Source organism: Papilio polytes, unplaced genomic scaffold, assembly GCF_000836215.1.
Source record: "Papilio polytes unplaced genomic scaffold, Ppol_1.0 DF824047.1, whole genome shotgun sequence".
Taxonomy (NCBI): domain Eukaryota; kingdom Metazoa; phylum Arthropoda; class Insecta; order Lepidoptera; family Papilionidae; genus Papilio; species Papilio polytes.
The window spans coordinates 6,393,622-6,411,721 of record NW_013525157.1 but is presented as its reverse complement, the minus strand read 5'-3'; the positions used below and the strand labels follow the sequence as shown (position 1 = coordinate 6,411,721).

Below are 18,100 nucleotides of genomic sequence, written 5' to 3'. Positions count from 1 at the left end.
AAGATTTGTTTTGATTCAAAAATCAAAAATGCTATAATGAAAAAAAAATCGCTTCAACCAACATTTATTTATATCTTCCATGAAATGTTTACTCTAGTTCACTAACATAATATTTAAAACACGACCAGTTAAGGAAATATCTTGTTAAAAATAGATGAACAAAAATTGTTTTTACTAATAGGGGACCTTTAATTTACGGTAATGTTCATAAATAACTTTATTTTAATTCATTTACAGTTTATCGAATAATTAAACAGATTAAACACGTAGGTGTAACATTAATTAAAACACGTCATAAGTTGTCCGAAGCAGTCCGCATTTGTACGTGCCCACAAAATCTGATGCAACTATAATTTCTACACGTAGTCGAAAGTTTGCTCTACTGTGAAGTTCAAGAAATATTACTGTCATATTTATAGCGAAAATGACTAGATAATAATTATAATAATTTCACTTTTTCTTATTGATTATCTTATTTAAATAGTTTGGACATCGGCCACAATACATGTTCCAAATGAATTGCCTATGATGACCAGAAGATAAACTGTTAAACGATACTTCTTTTGTTTATGTCATAATTAATAATGTAATTTGATATTAAATAATGTATAATTTTAATTAATATGCAAAGCGTAAACTAAAATCAAACAGAGTATACTGCAATGTACACAACATGTGGCCTGAACCAAATGCTCCAAGACCGCCGCAAGGCACGAATGCTAAGACAAACCGAAATCTTATCAAACGTCCGCCATGTTGGACCGGTTAATAAGCAAAACCGAACACAAGGCCCACCCCAACTTACCTGAAGGCTGTTTGCTGAACATATTCGGCCGCGCCAAACGCAAACACCGCCTAAGCACCAATAACTTAACCTTAACTTGTGCTTAGCTCAGCTACATTGGACCGACCTTTGTTTGATTTGTGATTCATAAACTAATAAAGTATGAAAATGTATTCGTAGTTAAATTATTGGATTCTCCAAGTGTGTTGAATTCGAGCTATAAATATAGAAGTTTCTACGAATTAAAATTAATATATCATAACTTGAGGTTAACTTTTCTCTCTGTGTGCTATCGTTTCTAGTTCTTTGTAAGTAATCAATCACTTCCGGTATATTAATGCTTTCAAATATTATATAATGGAGGAACTCTTACAACAGTAGGGTATAGACTATACAATATTAATAAAATATTAAAAGAAAGAAGTATTACAAAATCACAATGAGAAACCACAAAAATGTTGAAGTGTTTTCCAATTTTCACGATATAAAAGAAATAGCAACTCTTTGCTTTGAAGGAAATGCTAAAAAGAAACAATAAAAACTGAAACACTACAAGTTAGTAAAGACATTTTTTAATTTTCATAAAACGGAAGCTTCGAAGGGATGTTTTGAATAGCGACAATTCATCGTATAACCGTGCTCAGGCGATTTCGATTAAAACAAAATCGGGGCGAGAAATCCCTCGGGAGCGGTTCATTTTGTAGCAATTAGTTGACGCGGGCGGCGCATTCGCCACGACTGAGCGATTACCCCTTTACACTTGTCGACTAACAGTAAATTTGCACAACTTATATTTAAAATTTTATAAATGCATGAAGATTTTAAGCAAGCGTAACCGTCACCGCAGCTGGACAACGACTCAGTAAAAGCTTAACAGGCCAAGGCCTTCAACAATGAACGACGCGAAGAAAAAGAATGAAGATTTTCTTACAGTCAGATCAATTATTTAAACATACTCGTTTGTCAGTAATATTTAGGTACTAAAGGTAACAGATATTAACAAATCTACAAATCTAAATACCATTTTCTTTTAAAAAGATAATATGACTATAATATTTTCATTGTAATACTATAAAAGAAAAAACTCGTAAACAAAGCTGCAATTCGTAACAAACCTTTAAACTGACTCATCTAAACCGAGTTAACGTAGACATTCAAACAAAACGTCCATCGAGAGAAGTTCAGACAATAAACAGAGAGATAAGCGAGTTGCGTCTTCATTGTTCTGGCGGGAATAGGCGGCGGCGGGGGAGGGGGCGACGCGACAGCTTAGAAAATAACTTTCCTGTCATATTACGTGAAATTTAATACGAAACAAGTGAGTTTACTCTCGATTAACTCGTGAAAGATATTCACAAATTTTTGACAATAATGACTTTAAGATCAACACCATACCTTTCCACTTAACAACGTAACAGCTTTAAAATATAAAGTAAAAATAATAGTGGCTTTACTTTGCGATGCACTGCTAACACAGTAACCCCCTTTTGTTCCATTACTTAAAGCTGGCTTTTATTACAGTAGGATTTAAAAAACTTTCTGTTCAATACATGTTGAACGTGTAATTTTTATTGTCTGTGCAATCTTAGTAATTTAAGATTTTTGTATCATGGCAACACTTTTATATCAATTCACTTCCTTTTCCAACAAGTTGTCTTCTTGTCTAAAAAATGTGGCTATATCTAACTTTCATGGTATTTAATTTCATTATTAGAAATAAATATCTAAGATATAAAACTCTGCTTTCATTTAATGAACAGAGTCTATGGTCCTTCGAGCCGCGCTTAAACCAGCGACCTATGGATTTACGTGTTAAGGTTAATGACAATCACAATGATAATAAACTACGACCATCATTTTGTTATAATGAGGCAAAACAAAAACAGTATCAGTATAATGTTATTCAGATAACGTCCATGGGAAATCCAGACCGCCTCGAGCCGAATCTATCTTAAGTCGAATTCGAATCCGCCCCAACGACACGGTACATCGAAAGTTCGTTAAAGTAATGTCACTCTATCTGGCTGTAGCTCTCCCGAGACGAATGAGATGATGATATAAATTCAAACGTGTAGAAAAGAGACAAAAGAATTCAAGTTACGAAGGATAATGCCGTATAATCACAGTTTTGTTTTCCAATCGCTGCTAACGATTATTGGCTTGTTATTCGGGTGTCGTTTTGAAATTGCTTTAGTGCTCTGAGATAAGTCGTTAGCAAGTACAATAAAACGAGAGGGGACCGCGATTAGTTCACTTCAAGGTTCGACGTGATTATCTGCTTAAGCACCAATTCACACTTTTGTTTCTCTTTTCCACTTTTAAATACTGACCCTTAACAAACTTTGTATAGGAAGTTAAGTCATGAGGCTAAATTTATTAGTAATTTTTTCTACTTCGAATACAAAATGAAGTCTTAGGTTTTTATTTTTCTATCTTAGTTAATCAAAGGTCTTTTCTAAATCTAAAAACAAGATAAGAATGAATATAGCTACGTTACGTTATATGTAAAAGATAACCTCAAACCTTAACCAACAACCTACTGAAAAAACAAAAGTAAGTAGTGTATGTTCTTCCAGACTATCACCTACATCTATACCAAATTTCATCGAAATCCATTCTGTAGTTTAGGCAACAATTCTAACAAACATCCATCCATACAAATTTGCATTTGTAGTTTTTGGAAGATTACATCTTAAACGTAATTATTTAACAAAAAATACAAAAGTATAAAGTAACCTTACTTGAATACTTATTCTTGTACAATTAAAATTCAACGTAAGACAACTTTTCCTTTTTTAAAAATTTATGAAGCCAGTGTTTTGAGTGAGACGAATTAATTCAGTATTCGGCAAACAGATACGAGTAACTCTTTCGGTACAAAGTATCGTAAGTGGGTGGTTTTTTACAATTGCAGATTGGCTGGCAATATGCATATCCACTAAACTTTTGTCTGACCCAACCCATCTTTATTCATGTGTCTGTAAAATGCATATTTTTATCATTGTTTATACGTTTACAACAGCTTTCATTTCAGTTAAAAAAAGGAATTCTGTCATCTTGAATTTCGATTTGAATTTTCAAAGTTTTATGTAAAAATTATTTTTCTTCGGGGTTTTTGTTGAATGACTAATATAAAAATGATAAAATCTACTTATCATCGGAGCCCATTTGGATTAACTAAGAAATATACGAACTTAAGTTTGAAAGTAATTAAGGTGTCTATTTGAATTCGACCACGAAACAATGGACTATGACAATCGTGTTACAATTTTATTGTTGTAGACTCCATTTTATCCAAATAACAGAACATACATACATATCTTTATGCACTTTGCGTAAAAATTCCGAATGTATATTTTATTAGAATATTATACCGTTAGCTTAACGTTTAAATTAGTTTGCTCCCCTAGAGGACCGCGGGGAAGGGTTGCAAAATTTAAATTACAAATAAAAGCACTGAAAAATATTCACGAGTGGTTAGTGTCTCAATAGGAAGGTCCTTTAATTAACGTGGATAGGGTAATAGAGACCAATTTATTCTAAAAATGTGACGAATATTGAAGAGTTTATTCAGAAACGAACTTAAATTATTATTGTGTTGATGAATTAAAGGAATACAATTTATTTGATGAATGGACTATTTAAGAAAATTTTATAATATACTTTATTTATAAGTATACGTACTTGAATTTACAAAAATCACTACACAGTTTAGTAATAAATGATTACTTTAGAACTATACTTTTATAGTCAATAAATTGTCAAAGTCCACTTCTTCGTAACTATAAATCGAGGTACAAAAATATAATTTGATTAAAAAGTGGACAGTATAAAGTTTAGTTAAACTTTTTTAAAGTTTACTATTACCAATTTTATTTTGAGCACAGATTTTGAGGTTATCAGGGTTTCGTTTTTTTTAATCCTCGCACCAACGAACCCTCTGAGCAAATCGTCTCGGTCCAAAGCGCCGTTCGTTCGGCCGTAACTCGTGTACCATATTGAAATCTATCAACCGAATCAGCTACGTCACGTAGCGACTGCTTGAGGAATCTTCCCTTTCAAACCTATATTTGAAGTTTCACGTATCACTGGACATCGGAAAATATGTAACGGCGATTCTAATATTCGCATATTCCGAATATCTAACTGTACCTTCAAGAAATTCAATATTCCACATCAACTAAAAATGTTTATTAATATTAATTCGTATCATAATTTTCACAACATGTTTTTATCACTTTTATATTTTTAATTAATGAATTAATATACTTTATTCTTCTTGCATTAAAAACACTTGAATTTGTATCATTTAATGAGTATTTCGTTACAAAACTATAGGTTACAGAATAAAATTAGTTAGAGCTAATGTAAATTATGTTTAATGCCGTCTGTAATTATAAACGAGTCTATTAATTCTACTAGTTTCCATTGCCCTTTCTCTTGGAGTACCGTAATATGAGTTATCATAGCTCGCATACCGTCGATGACTTGGCTGAATATCGAGATGCAAATAATCTCCTTCCTCACGTCTTAACTGACCTTGACTGCTGCCATCGTATCTCGGATCTTCGTAAATCGTTATTGTTTGTTTTCTTTGAGCTACAACAGGAGAATCTAAAGGAATGTGAGCTACCGGTTGTGCTTGAGATTCATCGAAACCATAGCCATAGTTAGAACCATAACCGTACCCCGTATTGAAACCACGATCATCGTAAGGGTCTCTGTAATCCGCGTTCCAACCTTGATTTCTATCCCAATTCGGTCGGTCCCATCTTTGCCAAACCCAATGTTGATTTTTATCACTATGTGGTACATATTCGTGACGATTGCGAATATTATCTCTTCTATGAGATCCATGATTATTCCTGTGCTTATTATAATTTTCATAATCATCTAAATAATGCTTTTTAGCATAATCTTGATGTTCTATTTGTTTGTTGCCATTATTTTTGTAATTATTTTGACCTCTGCTATTGTAATTATCTAAAGTATATTCTTGCCCGTTGTTGTGGCCTCCTTTGTAACTCCTGCGTCCTTCATTATCGTTGGTATTAAATCTTGTGTTATAAGACGACTGATCATTTTCGTCGTTAAAATCATCGAAATAAGTGCTTTTATTGGATGATTCGTCTTTGTGATATGAATTTTGAAAACCTTGTTTATGATGACCCTTTTTATGACCTCTTTTAAATCCTGTGGTTTCGTTATCTTCAACTTTATCTTGTTTACTATTATACCCTGCATACGCATCATTGTCCGCTGACTTTTTACTATCATGTTCCTTTTTCAAATACTTAGAATCATCAGCGGCTTTAGCGTATTGGCTTATTTGGCTATCTTTAATTTGGCTTTCGATTTGATGGTTCTTCTCACCTTTTTCTTTATCATGTTTGATTGATTCCACACCTTCATCATGTGAGATATCTTTTAAATGATCTTCTAGAACTTCTTTGAGCACTGATGATTTACCAGAACTTATTATCACGCAAACACAGAGATACACTTGAAATCTAACAATCATTATGATAAGTTGAAGTGATTGCAACAGTGTTTAAAAGGCTAATGAGTCAGACTTTTATTACATAAGCCGTTTTATAGTTTTTGATTTAACTTCATGGTTATTTAGTATACAATAACAGGAACTTCTACTACTCTGGGTGCATTGTAACAATGAATAATCCACACCATGGTTGTCCTTGACGTGACGTCATTAAATAAAGTAGCCTTTGGTGCAGACGAATCGAGGTCAATGTTTTAGTAAAGGACATTGACAGCTTAATTCACTGAATACTAAGAAAAGCCATATACCATTATGGGTTACAAAGTGTAGATAATTAAAAAGTTGTAAACGTCGACACATATGTAGTTCGTGATTTCCATAGTACTGAAATATGTATCTATCAGCTTACAAATATTTTTTTACACCCAAGTTCATAACCTCAAAACTAATGATAATTTTGCAAAAAATCAGTGTTTAACTTTAGGTAGTGTCGGTTACCTAGGGCTTATATTACTATTACTTTAAAAATAATACATTGGTGAAATGAATAAAACAAAAATACACTTTTAAATGTTTATTTACTTAATTGCACATATACAAACAAGATTTGAAAAAAGTATAATTTTGACAAAAGAAGCAGAAAACTTTTTACATCAAATTCAAAGAAGTATAATACTAATAATTAACCATACTTCAAGATTTTTAGATAACTATTTCTAAAATAAATTACTATGTGATACTAGATCAAATAAATACTATTTAATTGTATAGGAATTTCCTGCTAAAGGAAACTTATAAGCGAGGTTGCCATTATCAAAAAACTCATACAAACACATATTGTTATATCTGTCTTTTACAAAGAAAATGACAAAGATGGCAAATACGCTTTTATATGAACTTCGACATTAGAATTACAATCTCTGAATATTGCTTGATATACAAAAAAACTTAGTAAAAAAATGCAATAAAGTGCCTCAATTAACCTATTTCTATAATTCATCGTACAAATGCTTTACATTTATCCGTCAAAATAAAAATTAAATGTTTAATGGTGAATAACAGGAGCATTATTTTGTTCGTTTCACGCGGACGTGGTCGCGAGCAACAACTAGTATCTTATATTTGTATTTTCGATACTAAATACTATGTATGTATGTATATTATATGTATCCCTATATATTTATTTTCCCTCATCGCACACACAAACGCACACAAGCCTACGCAACAATGCACAAATACATTCACATACACACAGCAACACAGCAACACACACACACACACACACATACACACACACACACACACACGCACACACACACAAGTGCAATGATGGCTTATATTATAACTCAACTGCCCCCTGTATCATAAACTGAACCATGTCATAGTAGTTCAGGGGAGGCTGAAAACCAGCGCGGCCTTCAGTGACAAGCTGGAGGCCGCATCAGCTGAGCCTTTTCCTTTTGACCAAGAATTTGTATTTTTATTTTTATTTCATTAATAATTGTAAGTTATGTTCCTTTAATTTTCTTTTTGGTCAATAAATAGTGTTTTATTTATTTTTTATTTTTTTTTTTTAATGAATAGGACAAATCACTTAAAACTAATTTGTATTTTGGAAGCCTGGTAATCCATCACACAGGGTACCATCCTAGTTTGGACACTAGTCCCCTGCCCAAAGGAGAAAATAATAAAGTTATATTGTTTATTTATTTATTATGTATTTACACATCGGCATTGAAAATACTATGAAGGTTTAGTACTTGAAATATTAAAAATTTATAAGCTTAGAAACTTTAATATTTCTTGTAAAACAGCTTAGGAAAGTTTGAATAATAACATTAAAGACATTATTAATAATAATAATGTTGTTCAAGAATTTTATCTTAATAATGTCTCGACTGGAATTCGAAACAAACGAGTCATTATGCTTTGCAAAACTGCGGATTAGCGACCACTTGGCAATAGTCTTTACCCTCGCTCGACTATTGTGTAAGGAGTGGGAAATTAAATTTAGGAAAGCTTTTCCGAGTGATGTTGATCACGGAATTTTATCGGAGAATTATCATTAAATAAATATGTACATTTATAACAAGTATTTATGTATGCATTTATGTGATATTTGTATCTTTACACAAATAAACTTAACAACCGTCGTTATTTTAAAATGACCATGTAAAGAGAAAAAGAGTGTCGGTGGCTCAGTGGTTTGAACACTTGACTTGTAATCTATAGGTCTTGGGTTCGAATCCCGCCATGTACCAATGTGATTTTCGATTTTTCGAATTTTCATATGTACATAATTTACCCGACGTTCTTACGGTGAAGGAAAACATCGTGATGCAACCTGCACATATCGGCGAAGAAATTCAAAGATATGTGTGAAGTCAACCAACCCGCACTAAAATAAAGAATTAATTAGTTAGTGTCATGTAGATCGGGCAGTCCCACCCGAAAAGAATGAAAGATGATGAAAGAAAGAAAGATAAAGTATGCAGGATAAAAGTGCGAGAGGAATACTAGCGAGAACTGGAATGAATGAAGTAAAGTTAAAATAAGCTCTGACCACTGTCAGAGGTAGAATAGAATAAAAAAAAAACCAACCCGCACTTGGCCAGCGTGGTTGACTATGGCCTAGTCACCCCATATTAGGGTAGGCTCCGAGCCCCTCGGTGGGGACTTATAATGAGCTGCTGATGATGTAAAGAGAAGACCATAGAAGACCGTGTAAATTGACCGACCATGAAGACCTTAAAAGTCATTTCCCACCTCCAGTAAATTATGAAAATGTAACGATATGTAACCAGATCTTGGTGCAACAGGAAATGTTGTAATCCGTTTGCTTCGGGGAGTGTTATCTGAATTAATATTCAGATTGATGCTAGACCAACGCAACAATGATTATGAGGAGAAAATTGCTTTATCTACACAATCAGAAACAGTGAAAGAAAATGTTTTAAGTGTCAACAAGTTGGACATTATAAAAAAAGACTAAGAAAAACATGAACAATTTTAACAGCGGGAAAGGTTATAAACAGTGTAAAATATGTAAAAAGTCAAAAAGGTGACAACGGAAAAGGTAGTACAAATGCTTTCATTACATCAACAATAAACCTTTCCTGTACAAAACAATTTTCAAGAAACATTGTGGGTGCTGGACATTGGTGCCTCAGAACATATGTGCAACAACAAAAATGTTTGTAAACTATAAATCTTTATCAGCCTCAAAAGCTGTCATAATTGGTGATGGTTCAATCATAAAAGCACTTGGTCAAGGAGAAATACACTTACATAAATGCTTACAATGGAAAACAGTGGATACCTACAATTTTATATAATATAAAAATTGATTATTGAGGGGGCGTGTTAAAAAGGGCAACATTCAATTATTAAGAATACATTTTTTTATCATCATTTAGTTGCATCAATTTTCAAGAATATTACTCGTACGGCGATGCCTTACGAGCAAAATTAGCACGTGCTGTTCGCTTTGCGAACAACTGAGGCTATATCCTCACAAAATAAATCGGTTCTATATCGGAAGAAAATTGAAGAGAGGTCTATATCCTCAAAATATAACATTGAAGAGTCGGCGTGCCCACGTGACCGTGAAAAAATTTCGCCGGTCCGCATCAGTGTATACGTCTGCGCAGCTCGGATGAAGGTACCGAGCAGGGAAGATCGTCGTGATCGTCGGGAAACTACATCCAAAAAGAAAAATTAGCACTACATTGTGTTGAAAAAATGACGGTCAACCTGCCACGTTTGCGGGCAAAGAGTGGCCATCTTAAGGGAGCAATTACGCGTTTAGAAAACTTCCTCGATGATCCAGTGAGTATCGCTGCCGCCAGCGTGTTAGATTTGGAGGCGCGAAGAAGCATGCTGGTAAGTACATTTAAGGAATACGAAGACATAACTGTCGAGATTTAGGTATTGGATCCAAGGGTTGCAGAAAATTTCAATACTGTCGAGTCAAAACATTTAAAGCTATTTGCTAAATTAAACGATCGTATGAATAATAATGAAAATGTAAAAATTGTTGGCAAGGATGTGTCTATGTCTAAACTTCCTAACATTGAAATTACAACATTTGACAGCAAATACTTTACTAAATTGAAACCCTTTATAGATCTGTTCAATGCACTTATTCAATCACAATACCCTCATGCATGAAGGAAAGTTTAAAAGAAGAATAAGTTGGTATGTTGTGTAATCAGCAATTGTAAAATTGTAATTTGTTATTACAAATGTTACAATATATGTACTACTGGCTGAATAGACATTGTAATGGAATAAAAAATGATGAAAAAGTGATGCGTAATGAAAACAAAATGTCAAGATGAAAAAATGTTTCTGTAGAATTTTGTTATATTGTAAAATGAGTTAAGGAAAAATAAAGAAGAAATTTACAAAAAATGGTGTTAGTTTATCAATTAAACAGACTTCAGATTTTGATTGACAAAAACTCATCATAATCTGATGTTCAAAAATTATTTTAACTCTGCAAGTATTTACAAGTAGAAATCAATACCAATGTCAATTAAGAAAAACAACATGTCAATGTTAGCGTTGGCGACAAGGCGTAAGTGCTCACGGTGCAAAAAAAATATCAACACAACAAAAACTTCAGAAATTGAGTCGATGACTTTTGGAGAAATATCACATGCAAGATTGCAAAATCAAGCACCATTTGAAATTAGTTTTAATGTAAACATTCCATTACCTCCAGTGATTAAAGTACCTTTTAAGGAATTAATAGGATCTTTGTTATACATTTCTATGTAAAGTCCAGATATTACTTATGCTGTATCATTCTTAAGATTTCTAGATACACAAGAGTTGTGGTTAGCAAGTAAGAGAGTGTTAAGTTATGTTAAAGGAACTGCCGGCCTGTACTGTAACAAGTTCTAACAGATAATCACAGTAACTGGCTCTACTGCCCTGCCGTAATAGTTTTATACTAGTATGAAAGGTAACTGAACAATTTGCTAATAAGCAAACTAGCCTACAGCTTCGCTTTCATACTTATTTACACACTTTACTGTTTGTGTTAATTTTAGATTGTGTACATTGTGTAAAAAAATATAAATTGAAATTGAATGTTTTCTAAAAATATTTTTTTTTTTCATTTTCATTTAACTTCTCGTCAGGGACTGATTTTTAGGAAGACTGAAGAGTTCACAAAACTTATAGCCTACTCAGACGATGACTAGGCAACTGATAAAACAGACTGTAAAGACAAGTGGATGTGCTATCAAAGCCAGAACTTAATAACTTGGTTTACGTTTCACGTTTAGACGTGAGTAAAAGCCGTAAAATAATTAGTTATAAAGGCTGTGAAGTTTATAATCGAGATAACAAATTAGTAGCAGAGTTGTATAAAGGTGTATACAAGTTAATTAGTGTAAAAAAACAATGGCTAATTTAACTGTTTCAGATATTTGGCATAAGTGATTAGGCCATGTTAACAGTAAATATCTCAATTATATGAACAGAATGCAATGAATGATATGCAGATGTAAACCTTAGCAAGGAGTTTTGGGCCAAAGCCACTAATACCGCAGTTTATTTACAGAATCATAATCAACATCTAGCTTTAAATAACAAGACGGCTTATGAATTATACAATGGAAATAAACCAGATATGTCACTCACAATATTGTATATTATTTCTAAATTTATAGTTGTTTTCAAGTATATCCTATAAAATGAATCGAGTTTTTTTAATTAAGGTTATTTAATTAAATTTACCTCCGTTCATTCATACTGAACCATTAATTTCTTTAACATTTAACGCGTCTATCCGTTGTTTGAGTTCTTGTACGAGATCATTTCGCTGGACTTCTTGTTCCTCTCTGGAGGTAATGTTTCTAATCTTGACAACGCCACGTTTCAGCTCCGACTCCCCAAGGACCACCGCTAACGGTATGCCATTCTCTTCACAATGTTGTAATTGATTTAACATTTTGGGATTCTTCTTGTATGACTGTTCAGTCTGAAAAAGATATGATGAAACATGAATAAACATACAGTAAACATTACATAAAGCGCGGTTGATGGTTCCGCGTTCGCGTTTTTAAGAATTCCCCGTATAACACGTTATTTAGCAACGCAGAACTATAAATCGCGTTATAGAGGATCTAATAATAAATTGTTGGGAACATTCAGGTTACATAGGTAATTACCGCGTTATATGGGGGTACGGAATTGGCGTTGTAGGGGTGTTTCATGCATTTTAATATTAAATTTTGATATTTGTTAAAGGTATCTACAACGGATCTACTATCTATAATGCATCTCAAGAAAATAATCTGGAAGAACACAAGCTACTGATTAATTGTTTTTTTTTATTCCGCGCGCACACAGTCACGGGAAAGCTAAACTAAATAATACTAAATACTTGTGTCCTAAGAATATTCAGCCAAAACTTCATCAGTCTGTTCAGTAGTTCAGAAATACTTAGAATATAAACACAAACATTTAAATATCTTAAGAAAAACAACAAAATCATAAGAAAAGGATTTTTGCCTTGAGTTCATTGAGTTAAATACTAACCTTGATCCCCGCATTCCATAGTTCAGCACAGATCTTCATACGTTCTTCTAGAAAGTTCTTCTGAGCTGAAGCCACGTAAACTTGTACATCATTTGTACGCACATTAATATCACCTGAGGCTAATTTTGCCTCCAATATAGAGAATATGCGCTCCACGCCAATACTCACTCCTACACACGGCACCTGGAATATATAAAAATTGTTTAATAAAACAATAGCAAATTAATTACAATAAATAAGATTTTCGAATTACAAACAGATGCATAACATTGATTTCATAATACATTACAAATGCGAAAAAGGGACGACGAAAAAATAGCTAAAAAAACCAGTTGGATACTGAAACGACATTTAAATATGTAATAGCGTTAAATGTTAAAGTCACGGGTAAACTACAAATAACATTAAAAACATATGTCTACAACATTACAAGCAGCGCTTACGAAACATTTTTTTTCTTTAGATTCTTTACAGAATTCAACTGAGTCTCATACCCTGCATTTCAATAGATATTTTATCGTTTTTAATAACAGTTACCTGCTTGTTTTTGGAATCGAACATGCCAACAAGGTTATCATATCTGCCGCCCCCCGCTATCGATCCAACTGCAAGCTCCTCATTTCCAACTTTGATTGGTTCTGTAATTTAAACAAAAACAAATACAGCTATTATCATATAATGATTTTAATTATAAATAATTGAGTTGTAAATCGCTAACATTTCATGTTTAAAAAAAAAAACAAATTACCGATTGACTATTAGATAAGCTACATGAAAAAAGAAACTAGTCGAATCCGAGAAAACATAATTTCCTTGCAGAGAATTCCTGCCAAATCAAGTGTAGACAATCATATTGTTATACGTCTTTTGAAATATCTTGGCAGCTCAAGGACATGTGCGCTCTGAAATACCTTTCCGTTGTTCAAACGTTAAATTGGCCATAGGTTACTCAATAGTTTTTATATCCTATGTGAACAAAGTCGCGGGCGATAGCTAGTATGATTATTATATAGTCAGTTAAGAATAGTTAGTGTGACATAATTTGTGATATTACACGATTGTTTGTACCAGTTACGAGACAGTTTTGTCCATGACCATTGGCAAAATTGCGAAACGTAACCGGTTTTCTTATACAGTACAGTAAGAGGGCTTGTCGTCTAGTTTACTCGGCATTGAAGTTTTAATTGATATCCCGTTATACGAAACTAGTTTACAGCAAACTTGATTTTCGTGATCATAGATTTGATATAAAGAAAAGATGATGTAAGAAAATTGGAATGGATGCCGTAGAGCGATTGTCTGAACGAAAACATGCCAATATTTTTATTTAAATTGAAATAAAAAGTAGAATTTTATGTAAATTACATTAAAGATATTCAAAAAAAGCATATTTTAAGTTATAAATGAAATATGATGTACTAATATATCATTTTATTAAATAAATATAACTTGGTACAACCAACAAAAGTGAAAGTGCATCGTCATAATTCATCACAGTTGATATAAAAAGTAACAATTACAACACAACGCGGCAACGACATTAAAATAAGATTACTCGATTTCACTATTCGCCGTCCGTCGACCAGTTAAAGGAAAAGAGTAATCATTTGGTTCAGTCGATAATTTAAAAAAAGTTAAAATCAGAACTGTGATTTAAACAAAAAATAAATTATTATTCCCTATTCAGATGAAATACTTTTTGGATTCTGCATTCCTTTAATCACATTAAGAGCGGAGACACACGTTTGACTAAACTATCGCACAACAGTTCTGCGACTGTCGATAGTTTCGCAGCCAATTCAACTGTTTAGTTACACAACTAAAAATTGAGTAGTGAGCACAACTCTATATAAGCTCACAGAAATCAATTCAAGACTAAACAGTTGGGCGATAGATTAGTCACAGGTGTGCGCGCGCTCTGATAGATCACAAGCTGGGGTTATATAAATAAAAATTAAATACTGTCGTAAGAAAAATATAAAAATACATCACTTACGTATCAAAACAGCTTCATAAATAACTCCAGTGTAATAGTCCAATCCTCTTGCTAAACTTAAGTCGAACGAAATCTTGTCGTTAATACCCATTAATTCACTATACTTCAGTAATAACTTAATTCCTTCCAACCCTTCCACTGCCGCTTTGGATTTAGACAATTTTTCATCTTTTAATAATTTCTCGGCTAACTCTGCGCCACCATTCAAGCGCACATATTCTCCTATCCTATCAGCAGCGTCTGGTGTAATACCTTTCTCATTTATCATTTCTGTCCTAACTTCCTCCCAAGGCGACTAAAAATTAATTAAGACCATTGGAATTAAAAATCACTGGTACAAGTCACTTATTATATAAAAACAATCAAGATTTCACTGAGAATTTCACAAGTAATTTATTTCAAAAAGTTATCAATCAAATAACTTTATTTTTCTCAATATCAATACAGTCACTGCAAAGTTGCATAAGCATCATCAGGGGAGAAAGGATTAATGCATCCCCACTCTAGAGATTCCAAAATGGTAAAATACTACAAATACGAGCACATTAATACTAGCCCCTCTAGACTTTGCTAAACTAAAAGTTAAAAAAAGTTAAAAAACTACCTTATCTAATTTATCCACAGTTGAGCATGTTGAACGAAATTTGTCAACAGGAACCCCACAAGCTTCAAACATTCCATCAAGTAGTCTTCTATGATTGACCTTCAGTACATACTTTCCAATGTCAAGGGCATCTAAAATCTCAGTCACCACTTTGAGACATTCTACATCTGGGACCATCAGATCATATTGACCGGCAATATCAAAATCCTGGAAATTATACATTGATATATGTAGTCTACAATCTCTTCCTAATTTTATAAATCTTACTAATATTATAAATGCGATGTTTAGATAGGTGGGTGTTCTTTAGAGTTTGTAGCCTAAACTGCCAAATGGAATGTCAATGAAATTTGGCTTGAATTCAGAGGACAGTCTGGAAGAACACATAGGCATTAATTTGTCTTTTTTAATATCATACAGACAAAGTCGCAGGAGAAAGCTAGTCAAAGTAGTTTGTCTGTTGATGTCCAATTCTAGTGTTCTTGCTTCTCTGATGAATCACTTCATTTTCACTTTCAAAGATTGGACAGGGGAGAGACAGATATCAGTCAGCATATAGTAAGTCACTATCATAAGAATCACTATATAAGAGCCACTTACTCAATTTAAAATTTACAATACCAAAAAAAAACAAGATAACACATGCCAGAGGGGTCTCACACCTCACTAAATTTTTCATTTGTATTCCTAACTAAAAATTGAATGTGTAATGAAATATGATATACTTACACATTGATAAAACTCTCTATACCTTCCTCTTGTCATAGCTGGATTATCTCTTCTATATACTTTAGCTATGTGATATCTCTTCAGAGTGTTGATCTTGCTCATCGCCAGATATCTGGCTAATGGTACTGTGAGATCATATCTCAAGGCAAGGATTTCACCTCCCTGATCTTTTAAATCATAGATTAATTTTGAATCTTCACCATATTTTCCTGTAAGTACTTCCTGTAATGAAAATAAGCTTATTAGGTTATATTTAACTAGCATATTTATAAAAATACAAATTGATATCAATGGATTTGTTAATTTTAATCTTTGCAACCTTTCATATTTAATTGAAATATGTATGATATTCAGACTAGATTTAAAAGTACAAAAGTTGAAAGTAATAAACCAATAGCTTAAGAATTAAGAGAAAATAAGTCTAATAGTATTTAAAAAAATATATACCTTCAACTCAAAAACTGGAGTATCAATACTTTCAGCTCCATGCTTCTTGAAAACTGTAATAATCTTTTGTAACACATTGTTTCTGATTGTCATTTGTTGTGGATTGTAATCTCTCGTTCCTTTTGGAGTTTTGAGGACAAACTTTTGTGATGATGCATCTTCAGTTCCAAGCTGCGCTTTTAAAGCCAATAACTTGCTAACTTCGACTTGAATCTATAAAAAAATGACTTGCTTATAAACATGAAGATCACAAAGTTTAATTATCTAGTTTTTCTACAAGCCAGCTTTCTAATACCTTGCTTTGAGAAGAAGTTGCAAAACATTTTTTGTAACCATTGGTGCTTAGCAAATGGCACAATTGCAATCTCATAGCTTTCATAAACATTTTTCTTTTATATTTTGCTTCAAAATAATCCACTATGGTTCCTTGTCACCACTGATGGTAGACATTTTATAACCGGAAAAAGAAATATTTCAAATATTAGGTGATACTGACTTGAACTCAAAATATATCTTTACAAATGTAACTGTGGTAACTAAGAACCATATGGGGAGATTCAAGTATGAAAAAAAAAGCTTTCTGGGATAAAGATGGTGCAAGTTGTAAAATTATGTGCTTTATGTATTAAATTAATCTACAATAAATACACAAACTACCTCTAAACAGCAATAACACAAACCTGCTCATCATAGGACTTATCATTGCCTATTTGCAGATTATTAAATGCATTTGGAGAGCAAGATACAGGAAAAAGACTTATTTCGGACTCATTGAAACTCCGCATATGGTAAAACCACCTCTTCATGTATTTATATTTTTGAATATTTATATCTTGACCTAATTTATTTAAAATCTCTAAATCTAATTGAGTGGGAGTGTATCCACTCAAGTAACTAAACTGAGATAAATGTTTATCTATTTCTTCAAGATTGTAAATACATTTTTCCGCCTTCTTCTGCTACAAAACCAATAGTTATGTTATTAAATAATACATGATGCAATTCATAGACAACTTACATGTGTGATAGACGTAGGGTTTTTCACGGACAAAAGATACTATTTTAAGAACAATAAAATGTGTTAACAAACCTTATCTCCTGATTCCTTCGCAGCTTTTAACTTCCTCACGATGTCACCCTGTTCCTTTATTTGTTGAAGCAAAGTTTCTTGAGATTCAGCCATTATAACACAAGTAAAAATGTGTATCTAGTGCTTTCAGTCACGACCAGTCAAGGCTAATAGTAAAGTAAAAGTAAGAACGGTATCTAATAAATAATTGTAGGTTAACCTCACGCTACACAGCTCCTTTCATTTCGTTTTTCTGCTTCGCAATCTGTCAATGTCAATTCGCAAATTCGCAATGTTTCTTTTTGGGCAAAGGGTGGTTCTTGGTTATCAATGAAAAATAATAATTCAAATACAAGTATTAATTCAAATACTTATTAATTAAGCTATAATATCCTTCCTTAAAGTCCTATAGTAATTTC

At 32.7% G+C, this 18,100-nt stretch overlaps 1 protein-coding gene across 3 annotated transcripts; it reads right to left on the bottom strand.

The window, feature by feature from the left end:
* Nucleotides 1-10,466: 10,466 nt before the first annotated feature.
* On the bottom strand, nt 10,467-17,960 carry LOC106100597 (histidine--tRNA ligase, cytoplasmic). Of its 3 annotated transcripts, none has more exons than XM_013279516.1 (9): nt 17,703-17,960; nt 17,293-17,571; nt 16,613-16,825; nt 16,166-16,387; nt 15,437-15,643; nt 14,833-15,127; nt 13,374-13,474; nt 12,837-13,019; nt 10,467-12,276 (listed from the first exon to the last, which is right to left on the bottom strand). In XM_013279516.1, exons 1-9 carry the CDS (start codon nt 17,793-17,795, stop codon nt 12,043-12,045), a joined length of 1,827 nt encoding a protein of 608 aa, XP_013134970.1. In that variant the 5' UTR covers nt 17,796-17,960; the 3' UTR covers nt 10,467-12,042. The 3 variants fall into 3 exon arrangements, with proteins under 3 accessions (XP_013134970.1, XP_013134972.1, XP_013134971.1); XM_013279518.1 differs by lacking the exon at nt 17,293-17,571 and adding an exon at nt 16,908-17,048 and having other exon boundaries at nt 17,703-17,792; XM_013279517.1 differs by lacking the exon at nt 17,293-17,571 and having other exon boundaries at nt 17,703-17,958.
* Between the last annotated feature and the right edge of the window lie 140 nt (nt 17,961-18,100).